The following is a 17,836-nucleotide window of genomic DNA, read 5'->3' as shown; positions in this document are numbered from 1 at the left end:
CTTTTCCTCCCAAAGGCTCCAAAGAGATTGTCCCTTTGTAACTGGGAGAATTAGTCTCTACTTTACAGGTATAGAGACCTACACCTAGACTTAACCAGTGTCCCATACCTGGTCTATGGCAGAAATAAGAGTTGGACTCCAGTTCACTAGACAACTTGTCTACTAGATTATGTTCCAAGTTGGGTTCCGGAAAAGTTAGAGATCCAGGAAAACAAGCAAAACTCTGCTATCTCAGCGCCCATTATGTTACAGAATATGCTTCTTATCAATAAACAAGATAATTTCTTAAACCCTCGATTTCTCTCACTGTAAAGATTTATTAAAAATACCCCCAAGAATCTGAGAATTAAACAAGAACCATGAAAGTCTCCTGCAAAGTGTCTAACATATAGTTACCTCTCAAAGTCCATGTTATTGGACTCAATAATTTAATTTAATAATTCACTGAGAACCTAGTACTGGGCAACAAGTATCTAAATGTCAGAGGGAACACAGAGCAGTTGTCGCTGTTGTTGTTTTTCCCTGTCAAGGAGCCTATAATTTCGCAAGAGAGTTAAAACACAGCCACGTGTAATTGCTGAAATATCTTGATAAAAGTAAAATAAGCACTTTCTTAGTTCTAGGATATTCAATATCCATGCTGACATATTTCTCTATTGCAGGCTTTATTGCATTTTCCACCATGCCAGAGCTGGCTCAGAAAATAAGAATGTATTTTGCTTTAGCACCCATAGCTACTGTTAGACATGCAAAAAGCCCTGGGACCAAATTTTTGTTGCTGCCAGATGTGATGATCAAGGTGTGTGACTCCTCAGAAAATTCCTTGTCTAGGCACAAGCGTTTTCCAGCCCATTTCCTAAGACATACACTTTTACGTTAGAGACACTTCTTTTGACTGTAATGTAATGACTATTCCATTTCATATTTTTACAGGGATTGTTTGGTAAAAAAGAATTTCTCTACCAGACCAGATTTCTCAGACAGTTTGTTATTTACCTTTGCGGCCAGGTGATTATTGATCAGATTTGTAGCCATATCATGTTACTCCTGGGAGGATTTAACACGAACAACATGAACATGGTAAGTGGGAGCCTAGTAATTTCTCAGTGTCCCAAAGCAAAGTGAGGAGTTATTAGTCTCACTCCTTGAGGGTGAGCTAATGCCAGGGAAGACTTAGAGAAACGATACTCCAAGAAACTCCGTTTTCTTCAAATCGTAATAATATGCGGAAAACGCTTCAACATGGTCTGAGTCAAGGTTAACACAAGGGTGTGACTACACATTAACTTCATAGATTAAAGATCGAAAAGGTCTGAAAGCAGCTTTACTACAGTGAATCAACAGATGCAAAAAAAATATGATTAGAACCCAGAAGTCAAAAGAGAAAACTGCCATGCGCCACCTACTTCTTTCTACTAGGGTGCTTCCGGTTTGTAGCTTAAGTCCTGTGATAGGCTGTCTGGGAGTTTCGGTTTGGCTAAGGCATAGCTACGACTTGGTAAGTGTGACAGTGGGTTCCCCAGGAAGCACACTGTGAGATGGAGATTTGCGTGCAGAATGATTTGGGGTTAGGCCCTTGGGATAACATCTAGAGAAGGGAAGGAAACAGGATTTGGTGGATTAAAAAAAAGTCCAGCTGTGATGCAGTACCAGTGGGAAACTCAGTTGATCCTCTAGGGATCTGTGAAAATGGGATGACCCTTCAGAATTGTCCCAAGTTAGCGTCAGAGGGCTGGGTCTTTATACCCCCATATCAACTAGTCATTTAATGCAGACGATACCAGTAATCGGGAGACATTGGGCAGGGCAGCTCTCTGCAGAGGGAAGAATACCCCAAGGACACCAGACAGCGAACGGGCTATCTGCCAACAGCTGGAAGAGCATGTTTGTAATTCCTGAGGATTGTTTTCCTTTTTTAATTAATGATACGATTAATAGCTACCTTTTGATAAGCATTTTATTATATGCCAGGCTGTTAGTCCCTGTAACAACCCTATGACACAGGTATTATCAATATTCCCACTTTATAGATTAGATTTAGTGGATTAAGTAATGTTCCCAATTTCACCTAAAAATTATATAGCAGAGGTGAGATTTGAATACAGGCCCAGTTCCTGAGCCTTCATCTTTAATTACCCTAGGAAAGTTTTTCAAAAGATGAAGTCAAGATGTCTAATGAGAAGCTTTTCTCTGATGAAGAATATAGGATACGTTCAGTGGCATTTTTTTACTTATGTGCATGTGTATATTCCTGTTTCATAGATAACTGCTGATACTTTAATGATGTTCCCATTTCTTAGTCTGATAGCCTGGAGATGTGGTCTTGACAAGGTGCACATCTTGTGAGTTTTTCCACGTCCCACTAACTACTCATGCTTTATTACAGAGCCGAGCAAATGTATATGTCGCTCACACGCTTGCTGGAACATCTGTGCAAAACATCCTGCACTGGAGCCAGGTAAGGATGCTGAATTTGTAGTCTTTGTTAAGGATCTTTGTGCAGTTTGTCTGGAATAGTTAAAGGATGCCCTTTGGACAGCCCAGGGGTTATTTCACATTTATTCCAAGATGACTCGTGATTCTGTCAACGCTTTTTCAGCTGTGAGCTTGATCTAGAACACTGAAACTTTTCAGGATATGGGAGGAAAGGATTGGCCCTAGGACATCTTTAGTGGACCTTAGAAGTGTGAATTCAGATGGTTCAAGTGAGACCTTTCTCAGTCTCTAGCCATCTCAATGATGAGGCTGGAGATCACGTTTCCATATTCTCCTTTTGGCACTTCCAGCAAGACAGTGTGGTCAAGTAGTCATAAAAATGCAAATGTGTACCTAATTACCCAAGGAGATTTTCACAGGAGTCCTTTGTGCCGCAGACTTCACCTGAGGTCACAGGAGGGAATGTCCTGATTACCAGTCACAGGAACTGTCTCTAGGCGCTGTGTGGTGGGTTCCTTCAGAATTAGTTCAAGGACAATGTGACTGCTAATTATTCTTTCACATGTGATGAAACACTGAACCTAATATTGCTTATTATAGATGATACTATAGAGTGACCCCGATTGGCTGTGGAAATAAGAATGTACATAGGACAGAGAGCTAAGCATCACTAACCTTAGATTCTTACCTACTAAAAATACAACTTTGTTAAAAAAAAGTGGGAGACTTTTAACTCGAGCAAAAAGTTTTAATAGTGATGATGACATCTATGAATCCTAAATATTGGTCCTATCTGTTTTTCTAACAACGTAGAACCTAGTCAAATTTTTCTTCAAATGTCATTGTTATGTTTTAGTATGTGTGTGAGAGAGAGAGAGATTTTATAATCAAAACCAAAGAAGAATTCTACACTGGATTAAATGTTGGTCAACTTCTCCCAGAATCACCACGTTGCACAACTCTAGGGGTTGCTCTCCCATTGTAGCCTACAGAGTTGTGCAGGATATCCCCCTACATAGACTACAATGGGGATACACTTTTTAGAGTTGTATAATATGGTGGTCAAGTATTTCTATAGCACATTTTTCTCCCTGAAAGAACCTTATTCTTGCCTTTACACTCTCCCGAAGATTATCCTAAAGTTGAACCGTAGAGCAGCCTCAGCCTTTGTTCTCTGCTTCCCTCACAATTGCAGACTTGGTAGCACATTTTCACTCCTCCTCCCACCGTTATCCCATGACACATTTGAATGCCACGTAAATTTTTGTTTCCTTTTAGGCAGTGAATTCTGGGGAACTTCGGGCATTTGACTGGGGCAGTGAGACCCAGAATCTGGAAAAAGGAAATCAGGTAACAAAAGCAAATACCATCTGCTGAAAATATACCCTTTTGAAATGTGTGAGAGGGAAGTTATACTGGCAGTTTATTCTAAAAATGGGAGTAAAATACAAGAATTCAAGTAGAATGGAATACTACTCAGGCATAAAAAAGAATGAAACAATGCCATTTGCAGCATCATGGATGGACACAGAGATTATTATACTAAATGAAGTACATCAGAAAGAGAAAGGCAAACACCATATGATGTCACTTATATGTGGACTCTAAAATATGACACAGATGAACTTATCTATGAAACAGACTCACAGACATAGAGAACAGACTTGTGGTTGCCAAGGTGGGAAGGGGATGGGGGGAGGGATAGATTGGGGGTTTGAGATTAGCAGATACAAACTATTATATATAGCATGGATAAACAACAATGTGTCCTACTATACAGCACAGGGAATACAATGGAAAAGAATATGAAAAAGAAAGAATTCAAGTAAAAATAATTAGTTCTGGTTCAACTTCATTTGAAAATGGAAAAGTTCAAAGCTTAGCCAAGAGACTTTTTTTTTTTTTTTTTGGCTGTGTTGGGTCTTCGTTGTTCCTTGAGGGCTTTCTCTAGTTGAGATGAGCAGGGGCTACTCTTTGTTATGGTGCGTGGGCTTCAAACTGCGGTGGCTTCTCTTGTTGCAGAGCACGGGCTCTAGGTGAGCAGGCTCAGTAGTTGTGGTGCACAGGCTTAGTTGCTCCGCGGCATGTGGGATCTTCCCAGACCAGGGCTTGAACCTGTGTCCCCTGCATTAGCAGGCGGATTCCCTGCTAATGAGACGCCAGGGAAGCCCAGCCAAGAGACTTTCAAGGGTTAAAGAGAACCACTTTTATAATGCAGTAGGAGAACTTTTTTGATGAGGCTGCCTCCATAAACAAGGCACGGGGCTTCTTAGGAGCAAGATGGGTAGACTTAGTGAAGGGAAGGGTGTAGTCTGTGGTGGCTGCTAGAGGATCTTTTAAGATTAAAAACAACAACAACAACAGAAGAAAACCACAAATGAGGATGGCAGGGGTGAGGTTGGTTCATGGTACAGTAGAAAGAGTATTAATGACAAGTGAGAATTACTGTATTAGTTTTGCCTCTGCACTACAGATTTGTGTGATCATGGCTAGGCTGCTTTGATTCTTCAGGCCTCAATCTCTGTCTCTTTAAAATAAAAATTATTGGACTAGATAACATGTAAGAGTTCTCCCTGGTCACACTTTTAATGAATCTGTAATTTGCAAGTGAAAAATATAAAAAAATATTACCCAAGAAAATCTGTGTGTGTAATCAATGTTATGGAATAAAATTTAAAATAAAAGTTATGGAGAATTAGAAATGAGTATTAAACTTTTCTAAGCATAAAACCTTCACTGAAGATTATTGGTTAGCTTGTGTGAGAATGTAAGCAAATATTGACCACACACATAAAGCTGGAGGGAGCAGAATACACACGCAGGCTAATCTTTGAGAGTCTCATATCACACTTAACATCCACTTCTGTAGATATACTTCTGTATATCTAGATATAAAAGTCTCGGAAATTGGACAGACCACTGTCGTGTCTCTGAATAGCAAACTCTCAATCACAGGTACCAGCTACATTTTTAAGATCCTTCTTCATTGTTTCCTAAAATATATCTTTAGAGAAAACATCCCAGTTCCAAGATAAGATTTAATTTACCAACATTTAAGGTCATGAGTTAGAGAGAATGTGACTTGTGCAGAGCAGGTGCCAGAAAATGGTCATGGAAAGAAAGAGAAAACACACATGCAAAAAGGTGTCATAGACTCACAGAGCCTTAGAGCCAGACCTGACTTTCAGTTCAGTCTTTTCACCTGTTAGACGAGAAAAACATATTACAAGCTCCATAGAATATTCCAACCTTTCATATCTAAGTGACTCTATAAAAGAAAGGTCTGACCACCAAATTCCAGTACATGTGTGTGGAGGGGAGTTTCTCCCCATGAACAAACAATTCTCCAACACCAGGTGGGTGACAGAGTTTAACTCAATTCTGACACTGTCTACCCAGAGATAACATCAGATTCCACAGGTTGAGGGCTCGGTCCCACAAGACTATCCTCCAGTTCGGATGCCAGTTGCAAGCCCAGGTTGTCACCTGTGTGTCTGACCTGCTGGCTATAATTCAGAGGTTCCCATGACCCCCTTCTCAGGCTGAGGTTTGATTAATTTGCTAGATTGGCTCATAGAACTCAGAGAAACACTTTACTTACTAGATTATTGGTTTATTATAAAAGAATATAACTCAGGAACAGCCAGATAGAAGAGATGCACTGAGCAAGGGAAGGGGAGCAGAGCTTCCATGTCTTCTCCATGGGGCCACTCTCCCCACATTTTCACGTGTTCACCAACCTGGAGGCTCTGAACCCTGTCCTTTTGGGGTTTTGTGGAGGCTTCCTTACAGAGGTCCAATTGATTAAATCATTGGCCACTGGCGATTGAACTCAATCTCCAGACCATCTCCCCTCTCCAGAGGTCATGAATGGGACTGAAATTTCCAACTCTCTAATCACTTGCTTGGCTCCACTTCTGGAGCTCAGCCCCCATCCTGTTCAAAAAATCACCTCATTAACGTCACAAAACACACCTTTATGGCTCCTGTCACTTAGGAAACTCCAAGGGTTATTAGGAGCTCTGTACCACAAATGTGGATGAAGACCACATACATATGTCTTATTATGACTCACAGTATCAGATGCTATAACTTCAAATTCTTAAAAGCCACAAAGAGAAACAAGGACTGCCGGGATTGGAACCCCGGCTCCTGGGTGGATTTTCTGAGTGAGAAGCGGACCTTGACATGTCTGTTGAAAGTTCTGAGTGTTGGTTAACCTCAACGGCTCTCAGTCAGCCAGCTTGATCTAGCAGATCTGTTTGAATAGGGAAGTTCTCAAGAATTAGGAATCCTAGATAACCTTCCGGGACTGGACCCGGAATCTAATTTTTATCTCCTCTTGGTCCAACTCCCTGAGTTCCAGTGCCATTGACTTCCCCATGTTTCTGGAGACACAGTCAAGCTGGGCGTGCCCCAAGGGCTTTCTGTTAGGACAGAAAACCCCTGTGAACACCCAAGTCCTTTTCAGTAGGTTCCATCCTCTTGTCTTTCTCTGTAGAGTATCTTCAAATCTGGCCTCATGAAACTTTGTGAAATTATCTTTGAAAAAGATAAGAGTGTTAACTTTTAAAAGGCACTTTGTGTGTTAAATATTTATTAATAGGAAGGAAAAGAATTGAACATATAATGCCTAAAGTGCTAGTCAGTTGAGATGTTTTCTCATTTAATCTAGTAAATTATTTCAGATATCCCCATTTCGCAGATGAAGAAACTGAGGTTCAGTGAGGCTAAGTCATTTTTTTACCTTCAAGTAGGGGCTGGAGCAGAAACTCTTAATGCAGTTCTATATGGCTTTAGTGCCCATGCACCTTTCATTACAACACAAGGCATATTTACTGTGTTTATTAGAAAAGTAAATTATGAGTCTGGAAGTCCAAATGTTACCTACAGTTAAAAACTATTCCTTTTCTCTAGCCAGCTCCTGTAAGGTACAAAGTTAGAGACATGACGGTCCCTACAGCAATGTGGACTGGGGGTCAGGACTGGCTTTCAAATCCAGAAGACGTGAGAATACTGCTCTCCGAGGTGACCAACATCATCTATCATAAGAACATTCCTGAATGGGCTCACGTGGATTTCATCTGGGGTCTGGATGCTCCTCACCGTATGTACAATGAAATAATACATCTGATGAAGCAGGAAGAGACCAGCATTTCCTAGGGAACTGTCAGTATCAGATTGTGAAGCATCTGATAATGACAAGTCTTAGGAAAAATCTCATGAAAGGTGGGGCCGGAGTACATGAATGGAGGACTTCAAAGATTTCCAGCACTGGAAACCTACCATATTAGTAGAAGGGAAGTGGAGAAGGGAAGGCAGAAATACAGTATACATTCCTTCAGATTTTCTGCATTTGGCACTAAAACTGGCATTTAATTTTTTCAATTAATTAAATTACTCATTGGGTGAACATACTTTTCATGTGCTATTATGTGCTCTGCCATCTTGAAGGGTAGGTTTTACCTGACAGCTAGAAATTATCTAGACATTCTTTATGTCATTCAGGTACATTTCCTTAAAACATTTATTTTTTTTGTCTACGAGCCATATTTTTGGAACAATAAAGTAAAAAGACAAATTGGGGTCAGAGGTCTTAAATCTCTGGATTGTTGTTGAATTTGACAAAATAAGCTAGACGTTTTCACCTTATTGCTACAGAGACGTAACACTACCTCAGGAAGCCAAGCTGCTTTAACCAAAAAACAAAAAGAAGGGACTTCCCTGGCGGTCCAGTGGTTAAGACTTTGCCTTCCAATGCCGCGGGTGCGGGTTCACTCCCTGGCCGGGGAGCTAAGATCCCACATGCCTCGCGGCCAAAAAACCGAAACATAAATCAGAAGCATATTGTAACAAATTCAATAAAGACTTTAAAAAAAAATTTTTTTTTTTAAAAAGAAAAAGAAAAATCAATGTACAAGTAGAGATGAAAAGGCCAAGTTTTGTAGTTGAGTGTCAGAGAAGATAATTTTGTAGGGTATTCTGAGTTTTCTAATAAATGCATTATGCATTGCGTAAAGCATGCACGTGTATTTCAGTACCTAAGTTCTAGTCCAAGCTTGTCTGAGAGTTTACAGCTTGCGGCTAGGAGACCTTCTGGTTTCCAATGTCTGGCCCAGGTTTCTGCCTTCAAAAATTAAACGCTGGGGGCTTCCCTGGCGGTGCAGTGGTTGAGAATCCGCCTGTCAATGCAGGGGACACGGGTTCGAGCCCTGGTCTGGGAAGATCCCACATGCCGCGGAGCAATTAGGCCCGTGAGCCACAACTACTGAGCCTGCGCCTCTGGAGCCTGTGCTCCGCAACAAGAGAGGCCGCGATAGTGAGAGGCCTGCGCACCGCGATGAAGAGTGGGCCCCGCTCGCCACAACTAGAGAAAGCCCTTGCACACAAACGAAGACCCAACACAGCCAAAAATAAATAAATTAATTAAAAAAAAAATTAAACGCTGGGAAGAAAGTTTTAAAATGTCATGAGCATAATAAAACATTATGCTTTGATCTTGACAAAGGTACTATTAGACAATCATCCCAAATCATTTATAAATCTGGATTTATTTCTTTAGAAAATTGTCCAGGGGGAGCGGGGCAGGGAAAAAAAAAAAAAAAGAAAAAGAAAATTGTCCAATTTTCACACAGTTTCAAAGACAACAGTTATAAATTACATGGCATGGTAATTTTGCGAAACTCTGGCACCAAATTGAAGGTATACTGGCAATGTGTTGAAGGTATACTGATTTGTGAAGTTTCACTTGCTTTTTTTTTCAATCCTCAGGGTCACCTGATAACTCAGTTCAATGTGAATGGATCTTAAATAATCTAGAAAGAGATGTTTAAGGGCTTTAGAATCTATATCTATGTACAACTACTTCCCTCACAAAATATGTGCCTTAAGGCACTGTGCATAGTTCAATAAATATTCCTGGATTTGATTTTTATTAGACCTTTGTTCTGTTCAAGGACGGTAAATCTTTCATTCTTAGACTATATTTGTTGCCACACGGTGTGGCTTAGTCCATGTCTAAAAGTATTCATGATTCAGTGTTGTTTTGCAAAATTCAGTCATTTTTATTTTTTTAATAAATTTATTTATTTTTCGCTGCATTGGGTCTTTGTTGCTGTGCGTGGGCTTTCTCTAGCTGCGGCGAGCGGGGCCTACTCTTCCTTGCAGTGCGCAGGCTTCTCACTGAGGAGGCTTCTCTTGTTGCATAGCACGGGCTCTAGGCGCTCAGGCTTCGGTAATTGTGGCTCGCGGGCTCTACAGCTCAGGCTCAGTAGTTGTGGTGCACGGACTTAGTTGCTCCGCGGCATGTGGGATCTTCCAGACCAGGGCTCGAACCTGTGTCCTCTGCGTTGGTAGGCGGATCCTTAACCACTGCGCCACCAGGGAAGCCCTCAGTCATTTTTAAATGTGCTTATTTCTGCTCTGTGTCACTGACAAAGGACTTGAGAGAGATATATTGATATTCACAATCTATCCTCTAGAAGTATAATCCAGACACTACCTCATCATATAGCTCTATTTCTTGTAAAGAATTACTTTATCCAAATAATTAACAGTAATAGTTTTAATTTTATGAATAAAAAATAAACAGTCCTAACAAGATTAGTAACTGCCTTGCATTCACAAGAGAATCATAAAGCTATTTTTCAATAAACAACTTGATAGTTACATAATCTTGTTCAAAATCAAGACGGCTCTTATTTGTAAATTGATAGCAAAACATCTAGAGGTATGCTGGTACACTGGCTCCTTGGAAAGGAAAACAAGGCTCTGACTTGTAGCATTTGCCAATATCTGTGGTGACAACTAATAGACGATTTTGTTGAAGCTGGAATATTTATATACGAATCTCTAAACCGGCACACATACACACACCATTCTATACAAATGTGCATGCTTTGATTCTTCCTCTTACTACTCAAAGGAGCCTCAGAAGAACAGTTTTTGTCCTGGGGCAGGATACAGACGGGACAGCTTCTTTATAAGAGCAACACAACTGAAAACAGATAACATGGATAACGCTGATCCTCTCCTTCAGGGGAGACTGAGTTTGAAACATCACCGTTTTTTGACTGAAGTGGAGAATCCGACAGCTATAGTGTTTCCGCTAGAAGGATTTTGACCACAGTGAACTCCACTGAGCAAAAATACATTAGAAATACAAAGCTCTTCCAAAACATTACCCATGGCAACCATAGTTATCCTCATACCATGGTGACCTCCAGACTGAGTGGTCTACAGACCAACAGTCCAAGATGGAAATAGAATCCAGTCCTTTTTGTACTTCTTCCTATGAGGTCATAACGATTATGATGCTTTCCTTAGCAGTAATTCAATCTGGGAAAATTTTAATCTCCGTGCAATATCCAGGGAACTCTCACCATGCTGAGGAGAAAAAGAAATCATAGCTATTTATCTCCAAGAAAGTCAAATGTCAATGCAATGACCATGTCATCCTATTAATGCTAGAACCGAATGACAGACAATGTTGACTGTCATTCGGTTCTAGCATTAATAGGATAACTTGATTCCTTAATGAGGACACTAATTTGCTCTTAACAACTTCAGAGGCAATTAATTTATGTCAACACAAAGCCAAAGTTAGAAGGTTATGATGATAGAACCTCAGACCATGGTCCACAGATCCTTACCTTATTCTTTATCATGGGGTCTGCATGGGCTTCAAGGAGCAGAGGAATGAGAGTCTGGTTTTTCATTTTGCAGGCATAATGTAGCGCAGTGCAGCCATACTGAAACACAAAGGATCAACATCAATCGGAATCCTTACACACTGCAGCATATGGCTTCTTTAGCAAGCACTTTTCATATTTTGTAATGTACAACTAAGCCAAACAAACAGTCTGCAAACCATCTTTGTGGAACTATTTCACGCAAGTAAACTTTTGGGAGAAGAAAATGATTGCAAAGGTTTGGGGCAAAAGGTGAAGACAAAACCTTATAAACAGGAAGAATTTAGCCTATGGTACTCCTGTTATCACTGTTCTTACTGTCATTTGGATTTCTCTTTGACCTTTGTCCTTATCTTTCCTTAGCTTGCAGATGGGGGCCTTCTCACCAGTGGGTTGGGATCTTGGCTGCAGCAGCAGCTGTTAGGATTCATTGAGCACTTACTATGTGCCAGGCACTCTGCCCAATGCTTCACATAATGATCCCTATAAGATTGCCAACAAACACATGAAAGGATGCTCAACATCATTAATCATTAGAGAAATGAAAATCAAAACTACAGTGAGATATCATCTCACACCGGTCAGAATGGCCATCATTAAAAAATCTACAAACAATAAATGCTGGAGAGGGTGTGGAGAAAAGGGAACCCTCTTGCACTGTTGGTGGGAATATAAATTGATACAGCCACTATGGAGAACAGTATGGAGGTTTCTTAAAAAACTAAAAATAGAACTACCATATGACCCAGCAATCCCATTACTGGGCATATACCCTGAGAAAACCATAATTCAAAAAGAGTCATGTACCAAAATGTTCATTGCAGCTCTATTTACAATAGCCAGGACATGGAAGCAACCTAAGTGTCCATCAACAGATGAATGGATAAAGAAGATGTGGCACATATATACAATGGAATATTACTCAGCCATAAAAAGAAACGAAATTGAGTTATTTGTAGTGAGGTGGATGGACCTAGAGTCTGTCATACAGAGTGAAGTAAGTCAGAAAGAGAAAAACAAATACCATATGATCCCTATAAGTAAGGACTAGTGATGTTCCCATTTTACAGATGAGGAAACCGAGAGTTAAGTAAGTTTAAAACTTTCCAAAACTCACATAGGTAAAAAGTGGCAAGCCTAGGTTTACACATAGGCATTCTGACTCGAGATTAACTACTGATGGTGGAATTTTGTACTCAGAGCCTGTATTTTTCTTAACTCCCCACCAGTGGTGGAGCAGTTCTTTTAAAAATATTCTATATTCAATAAAAATGTTATTCCCATGAGTTCAGTGGCAGAATATAAACAATATCAAGGTTGCCTGACGCAGTAAAAAGGAAGGAAGGAAGGAGGGGAAGGGAGCAGAAACTAAACGTACAAGTGTTTCGGAAAATAAAGCGAGCAACTTTATAGATGACAAGTACACTACCCACAAATACCATTTGCAATGTTATTTCAAAGTGACTAAAAATATAAACTTACACAATCTATAGCATTAACTTCTGCACCAGCGTTAAGTAGCATTCGTACAAGAGACTCATTCTGCTTTGTCTTTGATACCTATGACAAACAGCAAGCACGAGAACAAGAGAGGTTTATTTACAAACATTGTCTCCCTCTTACGTCTGGAGTATTCCAGTCAATAGGCTTCATTTTAATCCCAACACCCCTATGCGTCTATGCATCTTTCTTAAACTCTCCCCCACCTCCTCACTGCCCGTTAATATCAATTAGGTAAAGCCATGGTTGCCAGAGTGTGGTCCTGGAGTAACAGCATCTGCACCTTGGGACCTAAAAATGCAAAATCTGGGGCCCTACCCCACACCTGCCAAATCCTACTGAGGATGGAGTCCAGTGGCCCGTCTTTCCCTTCCTTGCTCAAAACCCTTCTATAGCATCCCATTGCTCCGGGGGCAAAAGCAAAGTCTTCAGCCTGTGACAAGGTGCCATATATTTTGCCCTCCGCTTATGGCCCCAGCCATCTCATCCACACCCCCGGCTCACCTTGGTCTAGGCACATCGGCCTTGGTTAGTCTTTCATTCCCACCAGGCTCCCCCTGTGCCATAAAGAGCTGCCCTGAATCTTTCTTCTGCCTAGAAGGCTCCTCTCTCCTCTTTGCCTGGTAAGGTCATCTTTAATATCTCAGCCCAGGCCCCTCTCCCTCCAGGAGGCTGTCCCTGACCTAACTGTCCAGGCGACATCTCTCTCCTCTGGACTCTCCTAACACTGACCATCTCTCTCTACCAACTACCTCATAGGAATTTCACATGTGTTCTGTCACTATTGGATCAATGACTTATTTTTCACAATCCTCTAACTCTCACGAGGACAAGGACTACACCTGTTTAGTTCATCATTGTATTCCTAACACCCAGCACAGTGTCTGACACATAAAAGTCTATAATAAGTATGTGTTGAATGATTGAACACATGAATGAAATTAACTAGGCTCCTCAGAAATCCACTTTTCCTGCCTCGTTCCCTGAGATTCTGACCACAAGACACTTTGAGTATCCCCCCACCATCCTATTCCGTTAGGGATCGTGGCTTTCTCTGCTCAGGTGGGCATGTCCTGGAGTTCAGTCCCTTTACCACTTAGGAAGCGCCACCCAGCTGTCTTCTCTTTGGGCTTCCCTCCTACGTCAATGTCTAAACTGCCTTTCTCCTCTTATCTTCCTCTAATATAACACAGTCTTTTCTGATCCTTTCCCCTATCATTTCCTCTCATGTCATTTATTCCTTAGGCATCACAAATTTACAATTTCAGGCCCCATGAATTAAGATAAAACACGTGCAATCAGAGCTGAGTTATTCATAATAATTCGTATATTTGCCCAGGGCTCCAGCTTTAAACATTTTACTGTCTTAGAGAGCAAGGTTGTGTGTCAACAAATTCTGAATGAGCCTTGCCAATCATAGTTGTGATTTTTTTCTTCATAATCTCCAAAAGCATTTGAAAATGAATGGCAGATTTACCCCAACCCAAAACTACAAATATTCAAATGCTGTGTACTAAATACACAATTTTTCAAGAACTTTTCAAGGGTATAAACAGAGTATGTGTTTATCAGTGAATTAGAGTTTCCTCTCTCTCATAAATCCAAGCATCAAAATCAATGTTATCATATTTAATTATAGTTCTTCAAAATGTATAACATTTAATTACCCAAGGAGATAATAACATTACCTACTGGCAGATTTTGTTCCGGAGTTTATGTTAACAAGAATAACTAACACCCATAGTCTATTAGCAAGAAGAGAAGGGAGTTGGTCATTTAACTGGAATAAATTACGTATCTGTTGAGTTATCTCTCAAAGGCAGAACTGGCCACAAGAGGAACCAGATGGAAAAAAAGTGAATGAGTCAGTGCAAACCTGTTGCTCTATTTGGAAAAAAAAACAAAACACCTCAAGCTTCATCTTCTACTCATAATATGACTGCATTCCTCTACAAACTACATCTTCCTTTATGTAAGCAGCTTACTGCATGCCAAAGTTTCTTTCAAACATGAATAAATCTACCAAGGTGAGAGGTGGGCTTCAAATTCTCTGTAAAGATCTCCTGTGTTTGTCAGCTTCTGGTGCAAGTCTCCTGGGATCTGTTTTTTAACTCACACCAGGATGGGTCCTTAAAAATCAGAAACCCAAAAAGATATGTACAAAAATCTAAACTCTTCTTACAAAAAAAAAAGGAGAAAAGAAATAGTAGGGGGGCTTCCCTGGTGGCACAGTGGTTAAGAATCCGCCTGCCAATGCAGGGGACACGGGTTGGAGCCCTGGTCCAGGAAGATCCCACATGCCGCGGAACAACTAAGCCCGTGCGCTACTGAGCCTGCGCTCTAGAGCCCGCGCTCTAGAGCCCGCAAGCCACAACTACTGAAGCCCGAGCGCCTAGAACCTGTGCTCCGCAACAAGAGAAGCCACTGCAGTGAGAAGCCCGCGCACCTCAACGAAGAGAAGACCCTGCTCAGCGCAACTAGAGAAAGCCTGCGCACAGCAAAGAAGACCAATGCAGCCATAAATAAATAAATAAATAAATAAATAAATAAATAAATAAATAAATAAATAAATAAATAAATAAATATTTAAAAAAGAAAAGAAATAGTAGGGAGGGGATTTTTTTTAATATTCAGGATTTTTGCTTTTCCTTCAGAAGATTCTTAAACAAATTTAATTTATTTTTCCTAATAAACATTGCACAGATTATTTTACCATTGACTGATTTCCCTGGCTACCTTTCTTCTTGCTTTAGTTCAGTCATAACATTGCATGTATGTTAGAGATGCCATTTGTAGAATACAAACCAAGAGCTTACTTTGTTACTATTTATTTACATCTCACCAACTTGGCAAAATTTAATGACTCATGCTGTCGATCTCTTACTCATTTATACTCATTTATCTTTTGCTCTCACGAGTGTTGTACTCACCATGAGGAAATAGCCAATAAGCAGGACAGGCATTAAGAGGATAATGAGTAGATAATCAAAGAAGGTAAATCTTTTCTTCACAGCATAATGCAAGCAGGTTCTCTGTTTCTAAAAAATTAAGAAAAGGACTATTTATTAATAAAATATTGTTTTAAACTGCATATTTTTAGATTACCCTATCAAAAAATTTAGTCTGCGCTTTTTATTTTTGTGGTATCCATGGCATCTCTTTCTGTGGAATAAATCTAATTAATAAACCCAGAATTCCATTGACCAGAATATTGAACACAGTACAGTCTGAAGAAAAAGTTGGGCCATAGAAAGACAAGTGAAATGTACATTTTACGAATCACCAAAAGATTCTCACATTCACTTTGGTTTGGGGAAAAAAATACATTGAGATATAAACATAGGACAATTTAGTATGAAAAGCTATAGTTACTCCTTAATCATCTATGGTACACAATTATTCATTTTGTGGTTTGTTTATAGGAAAATTTTAACCACATGGCAATTTTTCCATGTTCCTACATGAACACAAGCAGTGCTGGACGAATGGAAATAACTCAATTTAATTCTTCAAATACATGAATAATTATCAGGTGACAGATTTAAGCTTCTAGGAATTGCGGGGGATATAAAACCTCAGGGCCTCATAATCAAGCAAAGGTAGACCGAAACACACACAAATAAGTGTAATGCAAAACAAGGTATGGTGACTGGAATTCCAACCAAATCAATGAGAAGAGAGGAAAGTCAGGAAGAAAAGAGAGGTTCATTTCTACTCTTCTTAAATAAGAGTATTTTTGTTTTTCTAATATCAAGGTATCTGTGTTCTCTGTAAAAATTTTGTAAACTAGACAATAGTATAAGGATAGAATTTAAAATCACCCATTATCAAACAGCCCAGAGTTAACTGTTGATATTTTGCTGTATCTTCCTCCAGTCTTTAAAATGCATATATGTGGAATTTTTCAGTGTAGGATCATACTGCACATGCAAAATTATATCTGCTTTGTTTTCAGTTAACATGTAGAATATGTGCATTTTCCTATGCCATTTAATATTTTTAAACATGTAACTGTTATGGCTGCACTGTTTACCGTTCTATGGAGCTGTTCGAATTTATTTAGCCAAACCCTCCCTGTTGAACATTTCAAGTAATTTTAACTTTTCATTTTCACAAATAACATTGCTTGAATCCTCATGTATAAAGCTTTATCAACATTTCTAAATTTGTCCTTAGCATAAGTTTCAAAAAACAGAATTCCTGGCATAAAAGGCATTGATGCTTCTCACACCGTACTGCTAAATTGTGCTCTGGTAAAATTCTAATGATTTACACTTCCTTCCTGATCAGCATTTGATTTTCTGTCTTAATCCTGGTCAATCTGGCACACCAAAACAAACGAACAAACAACACAACAAAAAGATATCTTTATGTTTTAATTTAATTTGCTTTCCATACAATCCATCTCTCTGTTAGGCATGTATGTACATCTGTACCAACACCAGAGCTTTTTGTTCGCTTGCTTTTAAGGCCTCTGTTTAGTACTTCTAAAGATAACTCAAATATAGATTTAAGAAACGGGAAAGCACCAATTCAGATTATTAATGTACAAGGATTAGTATTGGGGAAAATGGAAAGGATTAAACCTTTAAAAACCATTAAAAGTATTTTTTAAATGGACAGTTGCAAACCAAACACTTCTCATAAAATCTCTGCTAAGGTATCCACTGAAGTCCTTCCCAGGATTTCCATAAGCAGGCTGGCTCACGTTCTCTGCAAAACAGAGGTAAGCATGCCTCCTCAGCCCCGTCCCTGTGTTGACAAACATCTCCCTCCCTCAGCTTCCTAACCAGCAAGTCTCCTGAGAGGGCACCAACCCAGAGACATCTGTCTTGGCCACCCCATCTCACCACAAGGCCACACACCTGGTTCCTCAGCTGGGTGCTGGGGCAATCATGTCACACTCCACTAAGCAACCAATCTGTTAGATTAACGCAGCCGTGACTTGCTTTTAAACCCAACCCACAAAAAATAGGAAGCACAAACAAGAAAGTCCAGTAGTGGACTTCCCTGGTGGCGCAGTGCTTAAGAATCCGCCTGCCAATGCAGGGGACACGGGTTTGAGCCCTGGTCCGGGAAGATCCCACATGCCACGGAGCAACTAAGCCCGTGAGCCACAACTACTGAGCCCAGGTACCACAACTAGTGAAGCCCGCAGGCCTAGGGCCCATGCTCCGCAACAAGAGAAGCCACCGCAATGAGAGGCCTCT

General features: G+C 40.2%; 2 protein-coding genes across 3 annotated transcripts in view; one reads left to right on the top strand and one right to left on the bottom strand.

The window, feature by feature from the left end:
• LIPM (lipase family member M) overlaps positions 1–7,599 on the top strand; it is a gene marked incomplete at its 3' end in the record, with an annotated part of 59,532 nt that extends 51,933 nt beyond the window's left edge. Inside the window, exons 15-19 of the mRNA XM_082423528.1 lie at positions 663–799; positions 934–1,080; positions 2,387–2,458; positions 3,715–3,786; positions 7,354–7,599. Coding sequence (XP_082279654.1) covers positions 663–799; positions 934–1,080; positions 2,387–2,458; positions 3,715–3,786; positions 7,354–7,599 — 674 coding nt within the window. The remainder of the gene's footprint in view (positions 1–662; positions 800–933; positions 1,081–2,386; positions 2,459–3,714; positions 3,787–7,353) is intronic.
• Positions 7,600–9,046: 1,447 nt separating this feature from the next.
• ANKRD22 (ankyrin repeat domain 22) overlaps positions 9,047–17,836 on the bottom strand; it is a 21,897-nt gene continuing 13,107 nt past the window's right edge. The window contains exons 2-5 of one of the 2 annotated variants that reach the window (XM_082423962.1): positions 15,557–15,664; positions 12,609–12,686; positions 11,088–11,186; positions 9,047–10,821 (exon numbers count right to left, since the gene is read on the bottom strand). In XM_082423962.1, the coding sequence (XP_082280088.1) occupies positions 10,744–10,821; positions 11,088–11,186; positions 12,609–12,686; positions 15,557–15,664 (363 nt within the window). In that variant the 3' untranslated portion in view covers positions 9,047–10,743. The remainder of the gene's footprint in view (positions 10,822–11,087; positions 11,187–12,608; positions 12,687–15,556; positions 15,665–17,836) is intronic. The other variant, XM_082423963.1, reaches the window with a different exon arrangement.

This window comes from Balaenoptera physalus (assembly GCF_965194825.1).
Source record: "Balaenoptera physalus genome assembly, chromosome: 14".
NCBI lineage: Eukaryota > Metazoa > Chordata > Mammalia > Artiodactyla > Balaenopteridae > Balaenoptera > Balaenoptera physalus.
This window is presented reverse-complemented; position numbering and strand designations above follow the sequence as displayed.